A 19,044-nucleotide genomic window follows, 5' to 3' on the forward strand; every position below is an offset into this window, starting at 1 on the left:
GCGGAGTGAGTTGTAACGTAGCAGTCGCCGAGTTAAGTAGTAGTCGAGCGAGTGTGTTATCAACAGTTCTCCAGTCAGCCGACTACAGTTGGAGTATAGCAGCCATCACGGAAAGAAGAACCGGACGTGTGTGTGATTGTGTAATTGGGAGTTGATACAGTGATACATAGCTCCCCTACTGTAAACATGTAGATTACTGAAGACAGAGTGAACTGATTTGCACATAGGGTTATAAATCGTGAAACCCCGCAACAGTGTTAACAGATTAATGCGNAAAAGTGAATGGAAATAAGAGTAATATACCATTTTTAATGTCTGTGTGAGCATAATGGGCTTCATCACCCTCACTGAGTAACAAGCCTTGCACAATTTAGGCATGAGTTGGGATATATGAGTTTTCAATAGCTAATCCCAAAAATTTGACATTTGTATACTTAAAATCACATTATTATGATAATGATATGACTTTGAAAGAAATTAAATTTTGGCTCACAAAATGAATAGCACTTCAGGAATTTTTCTTTACATGAGAAGTGTTAGTAAGCAAAGTAAATAAGTTAAAAGAAAGAAAATATTTGAAATTATTAGAAATCTGCTACCAGAGGAAGTGGAAAGGTATTACCTTCATGGTAGAATGTGAAGCACATGTTCATGAGTGACTTAGCTGGTGAGAAGTCATCAGCGTCAGCACATTCAAATAATACAATGGCAAAGTACTGCACAAGACTGTAGAACGTTGATTCATCAACCTTCTTGTTGTGGACACGTTGAGCATTCACAAACCTTGCAAACCACAATCTACCAGACTCATGCTAACATAACACACAACAGAAGAAAGTGTTACTTTATTTGGGCAGAACTTGGCAAAACATACACAAATTTTTAACGTAAGTTATGACTATGTTTCACTGATCAGAAATAGGAATTTATATTGTTTTTGTAGCCAGATGTCACTACAACTATGTTTACAGGCTTGTTGCATGTGAATAAAACCTATACTATGAATATCTTGATGTCCTGATGCCAATGCAGAAACAACTTAAGACAGAATGACAATTGAATTTAAGTGCAATGAAATATCATTACAGTGCATATTAACATTTTATTAATTCTCAACTGAGACTGTATATGCAATTATAAAATCTTTCAGTTTAAGTTCTTTAATATATCATAGATTTCATTATTTTGCAAGAAGTGTTGAGGACTCACAAAGCATATTTTGCATTTAGTGTGTTTCTAGAGTAAATTAAATTCAGGCACCAAATTATTACAAATATGTTATGTACATGGCCAAATGCAGCTATAAAGTGTAAATTTCCTTTGGCAGAGTATAGTACTCTGCAGTTGCATCCTCTTTGCATAGATAACTACAGAAATTTTGCTATGTATTAGATGCAGAAATTCACAAATTTAATATCAAAGAGAATTAGTAATTTTAAAATACAACTGTGAAAATAAAATGAGAGGCTCAAATGAAAGCGAAATGTAAGAGTTCATGAAGAGTTCTACTTTCTAGGATATAGCACCATGTAGTCTGTTGAAAGTTAGTTCACGTTTCAGACGAATATGTCTCCTCCATCTTCAGGGTTGAAGAATAAGCCAAGAAAGGAACCAGCAGGAAGCAAGTAGCAAGCACACCTGCTTGCTCTTTACTATCTGTTTGTGGACAAGGAGTTTCCTGATTGTTTCATGGGAATAGGAGAATAAATTCCCTGCCACCTACCTATATTAAATAAAAATCAGCTACAGCTTAACAGACTCATGCTTTATGAAACAACACAATTAAAATGTTGTGTTACTGAGCCATAGTTTTATGAAACTATACTTCAGTGTAAGGGACACAGGTGCTCTTGCAATGTGTCTCTCTATTTTAGACATTTCTCCTGTCACTGTAATATTATTAGTTAAGATACCTGTCTTCACACTGTGAAAATGTAAGTCTCACATTACAACTTTGTACTAAAACCTGTTAGGTGATTTATAATGAAATGTACAATATAAGCAATAAAATACCTGAGCAAGCTGCCCAAATTTAGATTTCTGGTCCAATGGTATAGCTGAACTGTCTTTAAACAGATCTCCAACAAACTTCCTCATGAACTCCACTGCTTCTGCTGTCATCTCATCAGACTGACTGTCAAGACTTAAACTAGATGCCCATGACTGGACTGAGCCCTCAGAACCTTAAAAATGTAACATATAGCATTAAGATGAGTAAGAGATCTTGAAGACTGCTTTCTTCATAGTCACCGCCGTGAAAGCTTCAAATCTTACAAGAGATCTTGACTTCTGTCTCGAGTTCAGATATTACTTAGAACATGTAATGTGATATTATGATTGAGTAAAGTTCTCCCATTTAGAATCAAGAGCAAATGCAATCATCGTAGAACAAATATTTTAAACCCAGACTTGAGCTGATAACAGACTTTCATCCATCAAAATCAAGAGAAAACTTTTGCATTCTGATTCTTAAAAGGAAAAACATTTATTTATTTATTTATTTATGGAACAAAAGTGTGTGTTCTTGAAAATTTGTGTTACGAATTCTTTAAACTATGACCTGCAAAATGCAAACTTCATATTTCATTCCTGAGGGAATCACATATACCAAGAGTGCTCAAAGAACAATATCTGGACCCCAACACGGAGCTAGCCACAGTTATGTAATGAGGAGCTTCATAATATGCACTCTTCATACAATGCTGTTATGAAGAAGAGTAAGAGAAAATCAACTTTGGCTGGCAGAGGCCATTTGCAATACTCAAGTACACAAGAAAGGATAACATTAAAATGGATCACAGAGATACCAACTGGGTAAATGAACTAAACTGGTTCTGAATAGGATTCAACGGCAGATTTTTATGAAAAGGGTGAATAACAATAAATTTCTCAAGCAATACTCTGTACAAAACAGTTTACTTAGAAACTTGTTAAATTAAAACTACAGCCTTTAACTAATGAATAAAGCATCTAATACTCTAACAAGCAGATTCTTGTTTGACCAGTAAAATAATTCCTTGCTATAGAACCTAAAGTTCATCACTATCCTCACAAAAGCCACCAAATGGACCCTATCCTACAACTGTAAATGAAAACAAGATTCTTTAATATTATAAAGAGAATGATCATGTGGAAGGCAGAAGTACTGTTCCACTGAAATCCATCCAGAGAAATTCTTTGGACACAGCATCACACATGTGTATCCTTGGGCTATATTCAGATATATGATTACATATTAAACGCTTTAGTGTGAAGTCTGGGCTGACTGTACAATTTTGTAACTGGAACAGGTATCAAGACTCTGAGCAAAATTTATACCATGCATGCAATTTCTATATTAAAACTGAGCTCTTTGACTGTGAAGCCCTGCCACAGAACTACCTGTTAAGTAAGCCAAGGTTATTTGGATGTAAATTCCATTGCACACAGAAGCCTTCAATATTTCTGCAGATTATATTCAATCGCTAATAGATGTGGATAGCATGAAAGCTTGTTCTTTCCTTTAAATATCAGCAAATAAGTCTTGGTGCCACCTACTGATATAAATGCTCTACTACATGATTAACACTGAATCAGTCTCTTCTACTCTGACATTTTTAACACAAGTATACTGAGCAAATCTAAAAAGCTTGTGTTCTGCAAATGGTTAAATTTACTAAATTCTTTAAATCTCTTCTGGCATAATATCTTGCCACACACAAATTCTGCTTACCAGATCTGACCCAGTATTTCTTTCCGTCATGATCAGAGAAGTCAAGACTTGTGCTAGGACCATACACATCTCCATCACTTGCTGAGCCACTACTGGGTGCTTCTGTTAACATAATCAATTAAAGAATCAGACTCACATTCACAGGAATAAAAAGAACTTAATTATATATATGTTTGTAAATAATGGGCAAAGTTCTGATAGCTGAAACATGCTTACCTACACCATTTGCATGGCATAAATTTGTACTTTAAAAAATTGTGTTCTTTCTCGAAAAAAAAGTTCAAGAATGTGACTTTTCTATACAAAACTGTGAATTTGCGGTATTTTTATTTTTTATTGGTACCATAACATTTATTTTCCACTGAAATTTCTAAAACATTCTTTACGAAGTAGCTTTCATGTTAAGAAGGCATTAAACAAAAGCACAGTACACCTGGCACCAAACTTTTACTGATCACACATGTAGTCAGGTGTCACCTTTGACATATATTGACAAAGTATCTTGTGATGATACTTTCCTTACGTCACTGCTTAAGAGCCAAGAAAGACGAAATTCCAATGCTCTGGCAATTAATTTAGTGAAGTAACATGAGATACAGTCCAAAAGAAAAGAGGCCGTCATTGCTAGGGAACAGTGTGGTAAATAATTTATTGCAGAAACAAATCGACATGCAATGATGGAGGTACTATTGGAAGTGGTATTTTCTATGGTGTCCTTCCCAAGGCCATATATTGAGGACCAGCAGCACCACCACCACTCCTGCCAGAATTTCACCCATCCTCTCATGAGAGAGGATGTTACATAAAGACTATGACTGCAAGGGTTCAGTTAAAAAAAAAGAATGTCAGGTTGTGAGTCTCAAGGGGCTTGGCACCCAGAAAATCTTATCAACAGTAAACCACCAGTTGTAAAGTATGAATGAATGAATGTATAGGGCGTGGGCCTTCTCGGCCCTTACATCGCGACTTACAGTGATCTATTGTGCTTTGTTGTAAAGTAACTCTGGCTGAGTGGGTGAGTGAGTACCCCCTGCTTGAGTCATTCCCAATAGAAGGAGAGTGGGGAGCAGTAGTCAGACCCCTTCTCTCATTGAAGAGAAGGCTACACTTCTAAAAACTTACATGCCTAGGAGAGAACAAAAATCTTAGTCATGTATGGCAACGGGATTCAAAACCAAGAGTTACTGTGCTGGTGAGGGCGAGCAGCAATTTAACCGATTGACCGACAAGTCCACTCGGGGTGAGGTAGAGATCCACATCTCCCAAAGTCGTGAGATGGTAAAATATGGTCATGAGTTTCATGGAACTTGGGAACCAAGTATGACTGTCTTGGTGAGAGTCAGCAGCAATTCACCCAACTGCTTAGTTGACAGTCCAGCCAGTCTTGAGCTGCATTGTTAGCAGCTGCTACCTAGTAATGACCAGTGAATAAACAGAGAACTTTTGTGTGTGCCCTATAGTTGTACTGATCTGTAGTGTGTGAATCAGAGACGGCTATAGTTATTTGTAGTTACAAGTTATAAGCATTCAATAAGTCTAGTTATCAATCCAAACTCCATGTTTAGTGACTAAAATGAGACAATACACACAGAATAAGAATTACTGTTCATATAAAGATAGTCTGGCATATAGTGGACAGTAAGTAAATGATTCACATATCACTCACAATTATTAATATGTTTTTGTGTTGCCAGTATTGACTATGTTGCATGAAACCTTTTACATTAATCTCCTAATTGTTACTGGAAAGTCAAGGGTAATTCTAAAAGAAGGATCTATATTTTATGTACTGTGAGGACCGTGAATAGAGTTTTTTGTTTCAGTATTTTATTTTAATACTACAGTATTATATATTATTACTAAACAAAACAAAGAGCCTCGATAGTGCAGTCGGTACAGCAACTGGATATGGACTGGATGAAAAAGGGGTTGGAATTCGAGTCCCGTGAGGGCAAGAATTTTCATTTCTCCACTACGTCCAGACTGGCTCTGGGGTCCACCCAGCCTCCTATCCAATGGGTACCAAGGGCTATTTCCCCAGGGGTAAAGCGGCCGGGACGTGAAGCTGACCATTCACCTCCAATTAATGCTGAGGTCAAGAAAATGTGGGTCTATAGATTCACTCCTCCATACGTCTTCAGGGCATAGGGCTTAATTAGTTTCGCACGGAACAATTTTACCTTTACCTTTTACTAAACAAAACTAACGACTAGAATTTATACTGAATAGCTTTCATACTGGACGGATAAGCACACACACTACACACCAACTGGCTCTACAGCCCTTTGTGGGCCTTGGCCTCCTATACTGACAGCCTCCAAGTATTTCTATCTCCAGTCTTTAGCTTTAAATATCCTAAGGTCTTCTCTGGCATTATCAAATCACCTCAATTTTGGTCTACCTCTTACTCTTTCAGCATAGATCTCCTACAAGATTTTCCGTGGCATTATGTTAGCATCCATTCTTTCTACATGTCCCAGCCAGTCGATTCTTCTTACCTTTATTAATCTAACTATATGTTCTTTCTTCAGTATCTCATCTATTTCTTCACTGTCTCTAATTCTCCACTGCTCTTCTAGTTTTATTGGCCCCTGTATTCTCCTAATCATTTTTCTTTCATATCTTCAATTATTTTCATCCTCTTTCTTTAACACCCACGTCTCACTGCTGTATGTTACCACGGGACGTATTAATGTTTCATATATTTTCATTTTCATACTCCTGGTTATGTACTTAGATTTTAGTCACTGTTCGTTGGCATAATATGCCTTATTGCCAGATTATATTCTTTCTTGTATGGTGTGTAATATTATTTTTCTCATCTATTACTGCACCTAGATACTTAAAACTTTTGTACCATTTCAAATTCTTCATCTCCAATACGTTACCTTCCTCTCTCTTATATTGGCATGTTTAGCTGTATTAAGATGCATGTACTTTGTTATTGTTATGTTTGTAAAAAGGCCAAGCTGATTTGCTTCCTTTTCTAAAGTCAGCTATACTCTCTGCAATTCAATTCATTTTTTGTTGTGGTCTTAATTATTATATCACCAGCGCATGGTCAAATTCAACTTATTTTTTTTAATAAGTTGCCCCTTTTGTCTACCTTTCTGATTGCGGTCTGTAACACTACGTTAAATGAGATTGCCAGGCCATCTTCCCATATTTGTTTAATCAACTTGTATAATTCTTCTTTAAGTTCTAAACCAGCATGGATAAGCATTTCTGGCATTATATTATCTTCTCCATGGGATCTATTTCGTTTCTGTTTCTTGACTGTCTGGTCTATTTCTTCTGACGTTAGTGCCTTCACAAGTTCATCTCTATTGCTGTATGTTCTGCTTTTGACATCTTCTAACCTTTCAAAGGCTTTAAGCTCTTTGTCTTCATTATCATTGTCCTGCATTTTACCCACCTATTCTTGGAAATATTCTGTCCACCTTGTTTTGGCTTCCGTTAGGTTTGCCACTATAATTCCATCTTTATCTCTCGGCATCCAGTTGTCTGTGGTTGATATCCTTTGTTTATATTTTTAACTAGACAGATAAGCAATATCTTAAAATTATCATTCAATGCCACTATTCCTAGATGGTGGAACAGTGTTAGTAGTACAGAGCTTCTACCAGGGCAGGTGTGTAAATAAAAAAAAATATATATGTGCAGTCTATATTATACAACAACTGAAACACAAAAGTATGAATTTTTGAGCCTGAGAAATATAATTTAAATTTAAAATTGCTTTGCCTAAAAAGAATGTGAGACCATCTTTCTCCTGCAATGCAAAACATTTCATAGCATTGTAAATTACGCGCCAGATCTCGTCCCACAGAAACTTACTCTGAACTACCATACTTTGTCAAGAACATACACAGAATTAACCATCAAAATAACTACACATAGGAAGTAAACAGTATGTCATACTCAATATTTTAAAATCCTATAAAAATCTCTTTTTTTGCCAGATTATGCCTCCAACTACAATAGCACTGAAGGTCACTGCTTTTCAAGCAGCTCCATGATATGGTCTTGAATAAATTCCTTTCTTTCACAGAACCAAAAGATCCATTGCTGTGTTAAAAGAGCCGGCCACTGGCTTCAGAACATGTCATTTCAATCTGGTCTACATTTTCACCCTCTTGGTCTCTTAATATTATTCTCCAAAGTACACTTACATCTCCACTGTGTTCCTCTCTTGATGTTTTGTATAAATATCTTTTCCCCCCTGCACCCTGCATGCCATGCCCATCTCATTATCCCTAATTTAATCCAGTGCTACACTTCAATGTCTAACCAGCTACCTGTCTGTTTGGGTAAGTTCATCTTCTTTGAAAGTTGTGAAATGTAAGTGAATGTAAGTTGAAAGTTTCCATGCCATAAAATAGAAATAGCTTATTTATAAAATATTAATGGCTGAAGGCATTTACTCTGCAATTATAGAATTAATTTTGTACGGTTTGAGAAGACGAAGTAATTAGTAATGAGGCCAATAACTCTTAACAATATAAGTGAATATAAGTTGAAAGTTTCCATGCCATAAAATAGAAATAGCTTATTTATAAAATATTAATGGCTGAAGGCATTTACTCTGCAATTATAGAATTAATTTTGTACGGTTTGAGAAGACGAAGTAATTAGTAATGAGGCCAATAACTCTTAACAATATTAGGTGGATACATAAGGTTTGATACAGGGTATTTACATTTTTAAACCTGTTTCCTTCATTCATCGATTCACTTCTGTCTAAAACAATACTCAAACCTGATTTCACACTTTAGTTTTGACATAAGTGCCACCTTATTCCTATAAGCATTTAGTTAACTAAAGTAACCGAAGACTTTCAACGAGCTACTCGTACACAGCGTTATATCCTACATCACACAATTCTTCATAAACACTGCTGTGAGAACCCCAAATCATACATTCACTAATTACCTTCGAAGCAAAAGAAAATTTCAGTTATATGGCTCCATATGTATTTACATACTTATATGACAGATTAACAATAGAGACATTTATTAACAATGACAAACATGAGGTTCTCACTGCAGTCAATATGGAGATACTCTCTCCTGAAATGTGACTCTGTACAGTCTGGCAGAAAGGAACTGCAGGCTCCATTTACTCTCCTGCTTACCCTATATCTGTATCCTCAAGTTTGCTCTTCTACCCTGAAAATGGAGGTTGCAGGTTCCTCTGAAACACCAGTACCTTCCTATCATAATATGTAGTGTCACATCCCAGAAGGCAGTAACCTTTATTTATTGCTAAATTTAAAACATTAAGCAGCACCTGACTTATACCGGAGTTTGTCGTAAGGGTCGGGACCAGTTGCCCTCAATTCAATATTCTGGTTGAACTTGTTTGAGATATCATTATTGCTTTCACTTGAGGCACATGAATGATCTTCACTGGCTTTTGCATCACATGCTCTCAGTCCACTTCCACCATTTCTTGACTCAAATACATTTTCCTTCGAATGTGCCTTTTCTTCTTTATGCCGTGCAATGGTTGTATAGTCCTCAAAAGAGAGTCCTGACCCAAACTTCGGGAACCGCAGTTTCCGAGTGAAGATTTCAGTGGCTGCTTGACTGTTTGTAACCTGATGGTCCACCTCCACATGACTTGTTGGTACTGTGCCCTCCTCGGACACAGATTCTGTGCTCAGGCTGAGGGCAGACTCCAATTTGGATGACAACCCTGTGATAAGATCACTGCTGCCTTCAATCACAGACAAAAATCTTGATTTAAGAATGCCTTGAGTCTTCCCCATGATGTGTCGTAAGTGCCCATCATTTCCATCTTTGGCTGCAGAGTTCAGGAAGTCCACCATTGGCAGTGCAGCTGCAAAGACAAGACTCTTGTTACAAAGGTGTACATGCCATTTCAAAAACTACTTTGTCTAAATACTATGATCTAACACACGCAGAAACACAAGCAGATCCCAAACCATGGGAGCATGTTTCAAAGTAACAGACTCAAACCTCTGGTTTCAGATAAAAACTATGCAAGATTTGAAATTTTAACTGCTGTGATTACAAAGAATAATATTTTCTAGGATATAATGCCAGGTTGTCCGTTGAAAATCATGCCTCCTGCTGGTTTCTTGTTTGGTTTACTCTTCAGTCATGAAGATGGGGTCACATGTTCCTCCAAAACACTGGTTGCCTTCGAAGGGATTGCATGCTATTATATTGCAGAATATGGTACTCTTTGAAGGCTAATTATTCCAGAGTCAGCTTGGTTTGCTTGGAGGCATGAAGTTTGAACTTATGACAACACCTGGTTAACATTCCATACAAACCCACAACAGCAACATGCTTCAAGTTTCTGTAGCCTTTGTACAAACCCTAATGCAGATTGTATATATTGTGCAATTGGTGCAATTTCATACAGAATTCGCAATTAAAATTCACATTGAGATTAAGGATTTGATTGAACTGAATGAAGTTACGTTTCTAACATACCCACATTTCCTCTTTTTCTTTTTTGTTAGTTTTCTAATACTACTACATGCGTCACAACCACATCTCTGTTTGAAACGACAATTTATTTGTAACTCCAGTGTTTAGTGTACATGTTTCTATTTCTGCATGCATTTATTTAAAATTAATTACAATACCTATTTTATTTATTATTTTATTCATTCATTTATTTTGTAACATTTTGAAGCAATACTTAATTTCATATAGTAAACCTTTCTTATTTTATTTTACACTGCATTACATTCCTCATATCTCCATTGTATTTCATTTTTGAAAAGCATTGTTGCTACAAATACAAAACTTCAGCCCTGATCATTCCACAACATACCCACAATTAAATAATTTATACACTACATTATAAAACTGTCTAAAGTATAAATATACTGACGTCAGAAATTATACTGAATTCCAGAAAATGACATTAAACTCCACAATTGTTGTCTCGCTCTGGAGCCGGCACATTAAAATCAGCTGATCCAAATTCAGAATCAATATCTGTAGAAACTGACCGAATACTAATGACTTACGAAGAAAGAACATTTAAGGGAGACGTGTACACGATCTTCCTTCACTCGGATTTCATTATCAAGCTACCTACCCACGAATTTGCTTCTCCCGTACCTTTGTGCAGCTTGTAGAGCTCCAACTAACTCGATACAGTTCCTCAGCCTATACGGCCTATACAGCCAACCCGCCGTACGCGTGCTTTCCCAAACAGTGACCTGACGGGGAAATTCGATTGGTTGATATATGCGACGTCATGGTTACCATAACAACAGCAATGCGGCATCAAATAAGTAGTACACTTAAGACGTCCTTAGAGAAGTAGCAGCTCTTACATGGTGCAGGGAATTGTTTTCACATAAACAGAGAGCTTAAAGTAAACAAACTGCATTCGGAAGATAAATCAATTTTGTAGGCTGTAAAAGCTATTACACAAGCCATCACAACATGAAGGTGAAATTTTCAAGATAAAAATAATTACGCTTCAGGTTCAAGAGCTAAAGACACGTATAAACATAGATACTCCACATAGACTACAGACTAAAACCTCCGCATCGACATTTTATGTTAAAGAGACCAAAGTTTATATCGAAAGGCCTACAGTCACCCCCCCCCCATTTCAATGTAATTATGTTTTCACTAATTCTGAAGTCGCGTGTCTTTCTAACTCCTGAAAATAAATTCTCAGACGACATTTGCTTTCCCAAACAGTACTACATAAAGCATGACATATCTTCTAATCAACGTGTCCCTATTTTGCTGCAAAATGCGAAACAGCTAACCCACCGAAGAAGAAAGTCGTCTTCTGGGTTTAGGCACCGTGTATTCTTCGTTTCGGCCGACGTTTCGGAGGAACGTAGCGCCTCCATCTTCAGAGCAGTTGAATGGCTTGGAATGCGGAGAGCAGTAGCTAACCCACCGTTTAGGAAAACTTAAATTACAATACCTTCGTTCGTATATACATATGCGACAATGATAAGATTACAGAGACTAGAGAGAACAGCCAATTCTGTAATGATAAGAATACGCACACAAAATATATATATATATATGCAAATAATGAACTCGTTTATTTTCAGATAAAAGTCAAAGTGAATTGTGTCTTGCATCAAGCAGCAGGCCACGAGTTCAAGAGGGCAGGCGACGTAAGGTTCGGAGCGATTTATACCTCGAAACTAGATGGAGGCAGATGGGCAACAGCTCCAGCTGTTCACCCTGGGGGAAAACAGGCCGGATGCCCACAGCAGTAGTGGCAAAGAGGGAAATTCCTGTCCCACCGAGAACTGAAGTACGCGACTTTCTATTCTTGACATTTTGCCATTTGCTTATCAGCAAGTACCGACTGAACAGAAAGAAAAACAAAGGATAGGCCTGTACTGATACAACACTTCATGTTTTTGAGTAATGAGTTACGTAGACATACAAATATTTTCGCATTAGGCAGGCCTATTGCGTAACATTTCGTGCTACGCTGTATACTACCGGAAAAACAATGTATCTAGAATCATTGCTATTATTTGTTACTTCATGACGCTGTCAGTATCAGGTCTATATAGCGCCGTTGAAAGAATGGTTAAGATTATGGAGCAGTTGGTGGCATAGAAACTGGCAGGGGAAACCGAAGTACTCGGAGAAAACCTGCCCAGCGCTACTTTGTCCACCACAAATCCCACTTGACCAGACCCGGGCCGCCGCGGTGGGAAGCCAGCGACTAACCGCTTGAGCTATGGCGCGGCCAGTCTAGATAGTTACAAGTAGTACCAAGGGTAAAGTTGAGTCGGTATAGCGACTGGGTACGGCCTGGACTATTGAAGAGGCGGAGTTCGTGTCCCGGTAAGGATAAGAACTTTCTCTTCTCCACGTCGTCCAGACTGGCTCTGGTGACCACCCAGCCTCCTCTCCAATGGGTACAGGGGGCTCTTTTCTCGGGCTTAAAGCGGCTGGGAGTGAAGCTGACCACTCACCTCCAGGTACTGCCGAAGTGAAGAAAAGGTGCATCTATACATACATTCCCCCATACGTCTTCACGGCGTAGTGCTTAATTAGTTAAGTACTGGGACAACTTTACCTTACTTTTTTACCAAGGGCGAAGTTGCTTCTGGGTATATTCTTCTTAATTCGTTGGATGGGACAACACTGCTACTAGTGGACCTGCTGTACCAGCCCCGGGTTATAGATGAGTATGGAAGAGATGGCAGAATGAGAACTGGTAGAAGAAACTGATAGAGGCCTTGCGACGAGCTGATCACCCGCCCAAGGAGTCCTACCGAATGTGTAAGATCTAGAAAAACTTAAGTGAACGGTGAAGTTCATGGAGGTAGGCCTAGGCCCACTGGGGCTGTAGTGCCAAGGAAAAACAAAAGAAACTGAAATACTGGGATAATACCTGTCCCAGTGTCATTTTGTCCAACATAAATCCCACATGACCTGAACTGGGATCGAATCCGGGCCGCTGGGATGGGAAAATGAATTTTGGTACGACCCTTCTGAGTCTAAATCATCATATTGTGACATGTATGGCCCGTTATAGGCAACGACTCGGTAAACACATTCCATCGCGAGCCAACGCGCGTAAGAATATGACATCTCTTGCTAGGCAACGGTTCAATAAACACACTTCCTTAACAATACAGGCTGTGTTTTACGTAGAGTCCGTGAAAATTGGTGATAAGAAAGTGTTCGGCAGCAAAGATCAGGAAAAGTTCAGAGTTGAGTGAAGAGTTGCGTTTCGGAACGCCAGTCTGCCGGGATATGAGCGGTGGAGTAGAGGAATAGAACTGAGAGTCGGCAGTCGAATTTGATTAAGAAGAAATGGCAAGAAAGGAATTAGATTGTGCAAAGAAGACTTCATGTGTGCTGCAGTGACAGTGAGACTTTTATAAATCCGTTGCCAGGATACGACTAGTGAAGACTGAGAACCCTAGTGCGTGTACAACGGTGAACTAAAGTGTGTAGATCAGCGATAGCGCTGTATTGCCTATAGTCCCGAGCTCTGTGTATAAGGGTCAATAAATCCAATAATCCAATCCAAAAACCCTTCTTATAAGTCAACCCTGCATGTGACATTATCACAGCTATGTATAAAGGACGCAGATGTTGTCCTCGGGGCAGCTTTATTTTAAACTTAGAAATTAGATGGAGGTGAGGCGTTTGCTCCGCCGATCACAGTGGCCGCGGCGTCTATGGCATGAACTGACTTCCATCGCAACGAACACTGGGATCATGGGTTCGAATCCCACTAGGGTCATGGATGATTGTCTGCGTTTATTCTATGTTTGTGTTATTTTATGTGCAAGTAACGACCTTGAGAGGGGCTGATCCCCTGTCCAAGGAGTCCTACTAACTCTGTATAAATTAAGAAACTAAAAAAGCGGCCAAGATCCACAAGGGCTGTAGAGCCATAGCGTTCGCTTCACACCGCAGTCAATTTACCTCCAGGAGACAGCCTTGGTATCCAGCGGATAGGAGGGTGGCACCAGAGCCCATCTGAAAGTGGGAGCGATGTTGGGAATTGAAAAATTCGGCAGGGTAACTCGTATTACCACTTTGCTGAACGAGCTATCTCAGCTCTCACGGGCGTCTACTGTATATATGCGGTAGCGTAGTTGGTTGAGGCACTATTCTACAAGCCGGAAGGTCGCGGGTTCAAGTCGCCATGAGGTGAATTTCTTCAATTGACCTAATCCTTTCAACCGCACTACGGCCCTGTGGTCGACTCAGCCTCTAGCAGAAATGAGTACCATGAATCTCCCTGGGGGTTAAGGGGCTGCCGGCGCGTAAGGTTGACAACCTTACCGCCATCTGTGAGCCGATTGTCTAGAGAAAATTTGGGAACCTCGACGTCTCACAACCCTATGGGCCTTCATGGCCTGTTACAGGGACAGCTTTTAGAAGGTAAATTGCCGATCACAGTGGCCGCTCAGTCTAAGGCATGAACCGTCTTTGCCTGCTCGAAAGCTGGGATCGTGGCTTTGAATCCTATTCGAGGCATGTAAACGTATGCCCGTGTGCGTTTATTCTGCTTGTGTTGTCCTGTGTGTATGTACTCCGTCCAAAGAGCTCTACCGACTGTGTATGGATTAGAAAACCGAAAAAGCGGTCAAAGCCCACAAGGGCTGTAGAGCCATAAGTAGGTAGGTACGTAGGCAGGTAGAAGGTAAAGTTTACCCCGTGCTTCATTAATTACGCACTATGCCATGAAGACGTATTGGGGAGTGGACGTATAACTCCACCATTCTTGACCTCGGTACTGGACAGAGGTGTCAGCTTAATGCCCCGGCATTTTTAACCCCAGGAAAGAGTCCTCATTATCCATGGGATAGGAAGCTGGGTGGGCCCCAGAGAAGATCTGGACGTTATGAAGAAAAGAAAAATTCATGCCCCCGCTGGGAACCGAACCACGAGCGTTCACCCCGTAGCCTGACGGTATACCGACTGAGCTACCCCGCCTCATGCATATAAACAAATGATTAAAGAATAAGCGGTTATGAATACCTATACTTGGAGAAGAGTAAAAGTTATGAAGTTTTCTCCAACCTCCTGTCACTTCATCCCTCTTCATAATAAAAAGCTTCATAACTTGTACTCTTCTCCAAGTATAATTAGAATGATCAAGTCAAGGAGGATGAGGTGGGCAGGGAATGTAGCACGAATGGGGGAGGAAAGGAATGCATATAGGATATTGGTGGGAAAGCCAGAAGGAAAGAGACCACTGGGAAGACCAAGGGGTATGTTGGTGGACAATATTAAAATGGATCTTCGAGAGATAAGATGGGATGGTACGGATTGGACTCATCTGGCTCAGGATAGGGACCAGTGAAGGTTTCTTGTGAACACGGTAATGAACCTTCGGGTTCCATAAAATGCTGGGAAGTTCTTGAGTAGCTGCAGAATTGGTGGCTACTCAAGAAGGGCCCAGCTCCATTAGTAAGTAAGTAAGTAAGTAAGAAAGTAAGAAAGTAAGAAAGTAAGAAAGTAAGTAAGTAAGTAAGTAAGTAAGTAAGTAAGTAAGTAAGTGCAAATTATTTACAAAAGCCACACTTTAAAAACCCAATCAAATCGGATCAGAACTTACTTGATAGGCCAAAAAATAAAATAATTAAAATGAGGTTGCTAACTGTCTGTGAGGAAAATTCCATTTCGTTATCATGCATCATATGAGTGACGATAACACATCCTTCCTGCTCTGCCAGAGTACAGACACACACAACCGTGTCAAGGACCCGTGAAAAATAGAACGTAATGACTGTAATCCTATTCAGCAGCGCACAGCATGCAAATAGAACATCTCAGAAATCGACTCGCTCTGGTACCGTACCCACACTGTATCGGAAAGCCCTCCACGTTACAACGGCAGTGCATTTGCGAAATAACAGCCTACTGAAGACATAGAATATTAATTCCTGTACTGCAATAAACCCACCTAACTCAATTACACGCATTAATATTATGTTTTAACGTGCTCTTTGCATAACATGTATAAAATGAACGCCAAATAGGGACGATGTAGTGTTTCATCTTCAAAATTACTGATGGATTTTAGATTAATCTCCGAAACTTATTGAGGGTCTACACTAAAAGCTTTTGAATGAATATTCGTTAGTATCAAGAATGCGGTCTTCTGCGATGTGACACCGTGTAGATCTTGTGTGAATCTACGTTTCGGAGGAACGTATCGCCTCCATCTTCAGGGTAGAAGAAAAAATCCGCGAGCGAGGAACCAGCGTGGGTGCAGTCTCCAGCCACCTGCTCATGCTGTTTTCTCGCTCGCGGATTTTTTCTTCTACCCTGAAGATGGAGGCGATATGTTCCTCTGAAAGATCGGCTCACACAAGATCTACGTGGTACACGGCGCCACATCCCAGAAGACGGCGTTCTTCATAGTCACCGCAGTGAAAATCTCAAATCTTACATTCTTCAGTATGGAATCCTATGTCGCGTTTCTCTAAAATGGCACAACTTACAAAAAATTTTATATTATACAAAACACAGAACTCTGTTTATAACATGAATTTTTAATATTTATCGATGTTGCAAATATTTAACGAAATAAGAGGATAAACGAATATAACTTCTTCATGACTTAACCGGGGTGCACTTTAAGCTACTGCAATATGCGCTATGTCTTATGGTTACAGTAGAATCAAACGGACCAAAATTAGTTTAACACGCTTGATAATTTCTATTATAGTACACATCTTCCATAGAAAATTTAATCTCACTTCATTAAGGTGTTTGGGTCAAAAGTATTGGGTTAGGCGGAAGTAAATTGGCTGCCCAGTATGAGTACGCGTTATGTCCTGAACGAAAACAAAGAAGGAGATAGAATATAATAAATAGAATTATGGACATTAGGGCGATATTACGTGTTCAAAACTAAGAAATTGACATCTTTAAGGAATTCATCCTGTTTTGTGTTATACTATATATAAATTATCGTATTAATTTCTGTCAAACGCAACAATTCACCAAATAATCCACTCACACTTTGTGTACAATTGAGTATTATTTGTCTAGAATACAATGTCGCTATATGTTTCGGCTTACCCTCATGCGATACAATTTACCAAGTCTTATTACCACTGAATTGCGAATTATATATAGGTCATATATTGCTCTTAGCTGGTGTGTTACAATAAAAAATAAAATAAAATAATATATATTATGTACTTTTGTCACTTTTCTAATCGCCTTGATATACACAGATTATATAACTACGTTCTTACACTGAACCTAAAATTAGTTAAAAATAATATGTAAAACAAATAGTTAAATTTGTTAAGATTATTAAAATCAATAAAGTACTGAGATATTAAAATACCATTAAAACCTACTGAAATACCATTATTCTTTGTATTATTGTTAAATGGTTTTCCCCACTTTTAGTTAAAATAAATTAAATATTAAAATTAAGTTAAGCATGACAATCAGGATAAAGAAAGAATGAATGGAGGGGAAATGCGTTTGAAAGAGCTACCAAGGCACCAGTTTCAGCAGAATGACAAGGAAAAGAGAAAATGGCCCCAAGGGCCAATCCCTAACTACCCATATAGGTATGACGAGATCCGAAAGCCACAAGTACTGCATGTACCTCTCTAGAAGGGCAAAATTACTTCTGTGTTTAATTAAGCATAACATAAAAATGTATGGACGACTGTAGGTATAATTCCACGCACTCTTAACCTCGGGATTAGATGTGGATGAGCGGAGATTTGGGCTCGGTAGCTTCGGCCTATTATATATGAAGTTGAGTGGGTCCCAGAGCCGGTCTTCATTCTGTGGAAAAGAGAATAATTCCTGGTGCCTGGAGGAAATCAAACATCGGCCGTCCATCCTGTAGCCTAGTCACTATACCGACTGAGTTATCCCGGCTGTATGCATCTCTACGAAACATTTTGGTAACAACTGTTAAAAGGTAAATTTATCCCTGTGTTTAACTAATTAAGCACTACGCCATGAAGGCGTATGGAGGGGTGGCTGTATAGATCAGCATTTTTTTACCTCAGCACTAGTTGGAGATGAGTGGTCAGCTTCATGCCCTGGCCGCTTTACCCCCGGGGAAAGAGCCCCCGGAACCCATTGGATAAGAGGTTGGGTGGTTCCCAGAGCCGGTCCAGACGATGTGGAGAAGACAGAATTCTTGACCCTACCGGGACTCGAATTCCGAACATTTGGTCGCCCAGTCCGTAGCCAGTCGCTATACCGACCATACCGACTGAGCTATCCCGCCTCCAACAGCTGTTATACGTTCTCCTATCTAAATCAATCACGTTACAGACTTGCCAACACAATTTGTGGCTTACCGCTTCCCAAGTATCGCTACAACAGAATCCCCTCCCCCCTTTCCGTTCGTTTAGATTAGGCGCGGAAACATTTAACTAGCTGCGTTGCCTTGACATTGGGGAGCGGTATTACGTTACGGCTTATGATATAAACTTCTGACACGAGGGTCAAGTTCACGAACATAGCAGCTGTACCCGCGTTATGACGTAACTACCGGATGTTCTGCTTTATCAGAAGCCAGGAATAACACACTGAAAAAAGTCCTCAAACAGCACAAAATTGCATAATTCCATACTTTATTTTACGTATAATTTGAGGAATTCTGGCGAACCACGAGATAGATGTACAGCTTATAAGTTTTAGGGAAAAAAAAAGAATACAGAATATATATTAGAAATCTTAAAAAAAACAGTGGAATTGCGAATTCCAAGACAGCAAACATATATTTCAAACGTGCATCTTGCGATTTCACTTACTTAACCCAACTTGATATTCTCGAGAGTGAATATAAATTCCTTGTCGCAAAGCTAATCACACTGCATAAAATTAGTAAACATTTTTACT

The 19,044-nt window shown here is 39.1% G+C and overlaps 1 protein-coding gene across 1 annotated transcript in view; it reads right to left on the reverse strand.

The window, feature by feature from the left end:
- Window positions 1–19,044, reverse strand: part of LOC111871674 (uncharacterized protein KIAA0513) — a 34,047-nt gene that overhangs the window by 4,411 nt on the left and 10,592 nt on the right. Inside the window, exons 2-5 of the mRNA XM_033754345.1 lie at window positions 9,002–9,553; window positions 3,713–3,814; window positions 2,014–2,183; window positions 623–812 (exon numbers count right to left, since the gene is read on the reverse strand). Coding sequence (XP_033610236.1) covers window positions 623–812; window positions 2,014–2,183; window positions 3,713–3,814; window positions 9,002–9,542 — 1,003 coding nt within the window. The 5' untranslated portion in view covers window positions 9,543–9,553. The remainder of the gene's footprint in view (window positions 1–622; window positions 813–2,013; window positions 2,184–3,712; window positions 3,815–9,001; window positions 9,554–19,044) is intronic.

Source organism: Cryptotermes secundus, unplaced genomic scaffold (genome assembly GCF_002891405.2).
Source record: "Cryptotermes secundus unplaced genomic scaffold, Csec_1.0 scaffold262, whole genome shotgun sequence".
Lineage (NCBI taxonomy): Eukaryota > Metazoa > Arthropoda > Insecta > Blattodea > Kalotermitidae > Cryptotermes > Cryptotermes secundus.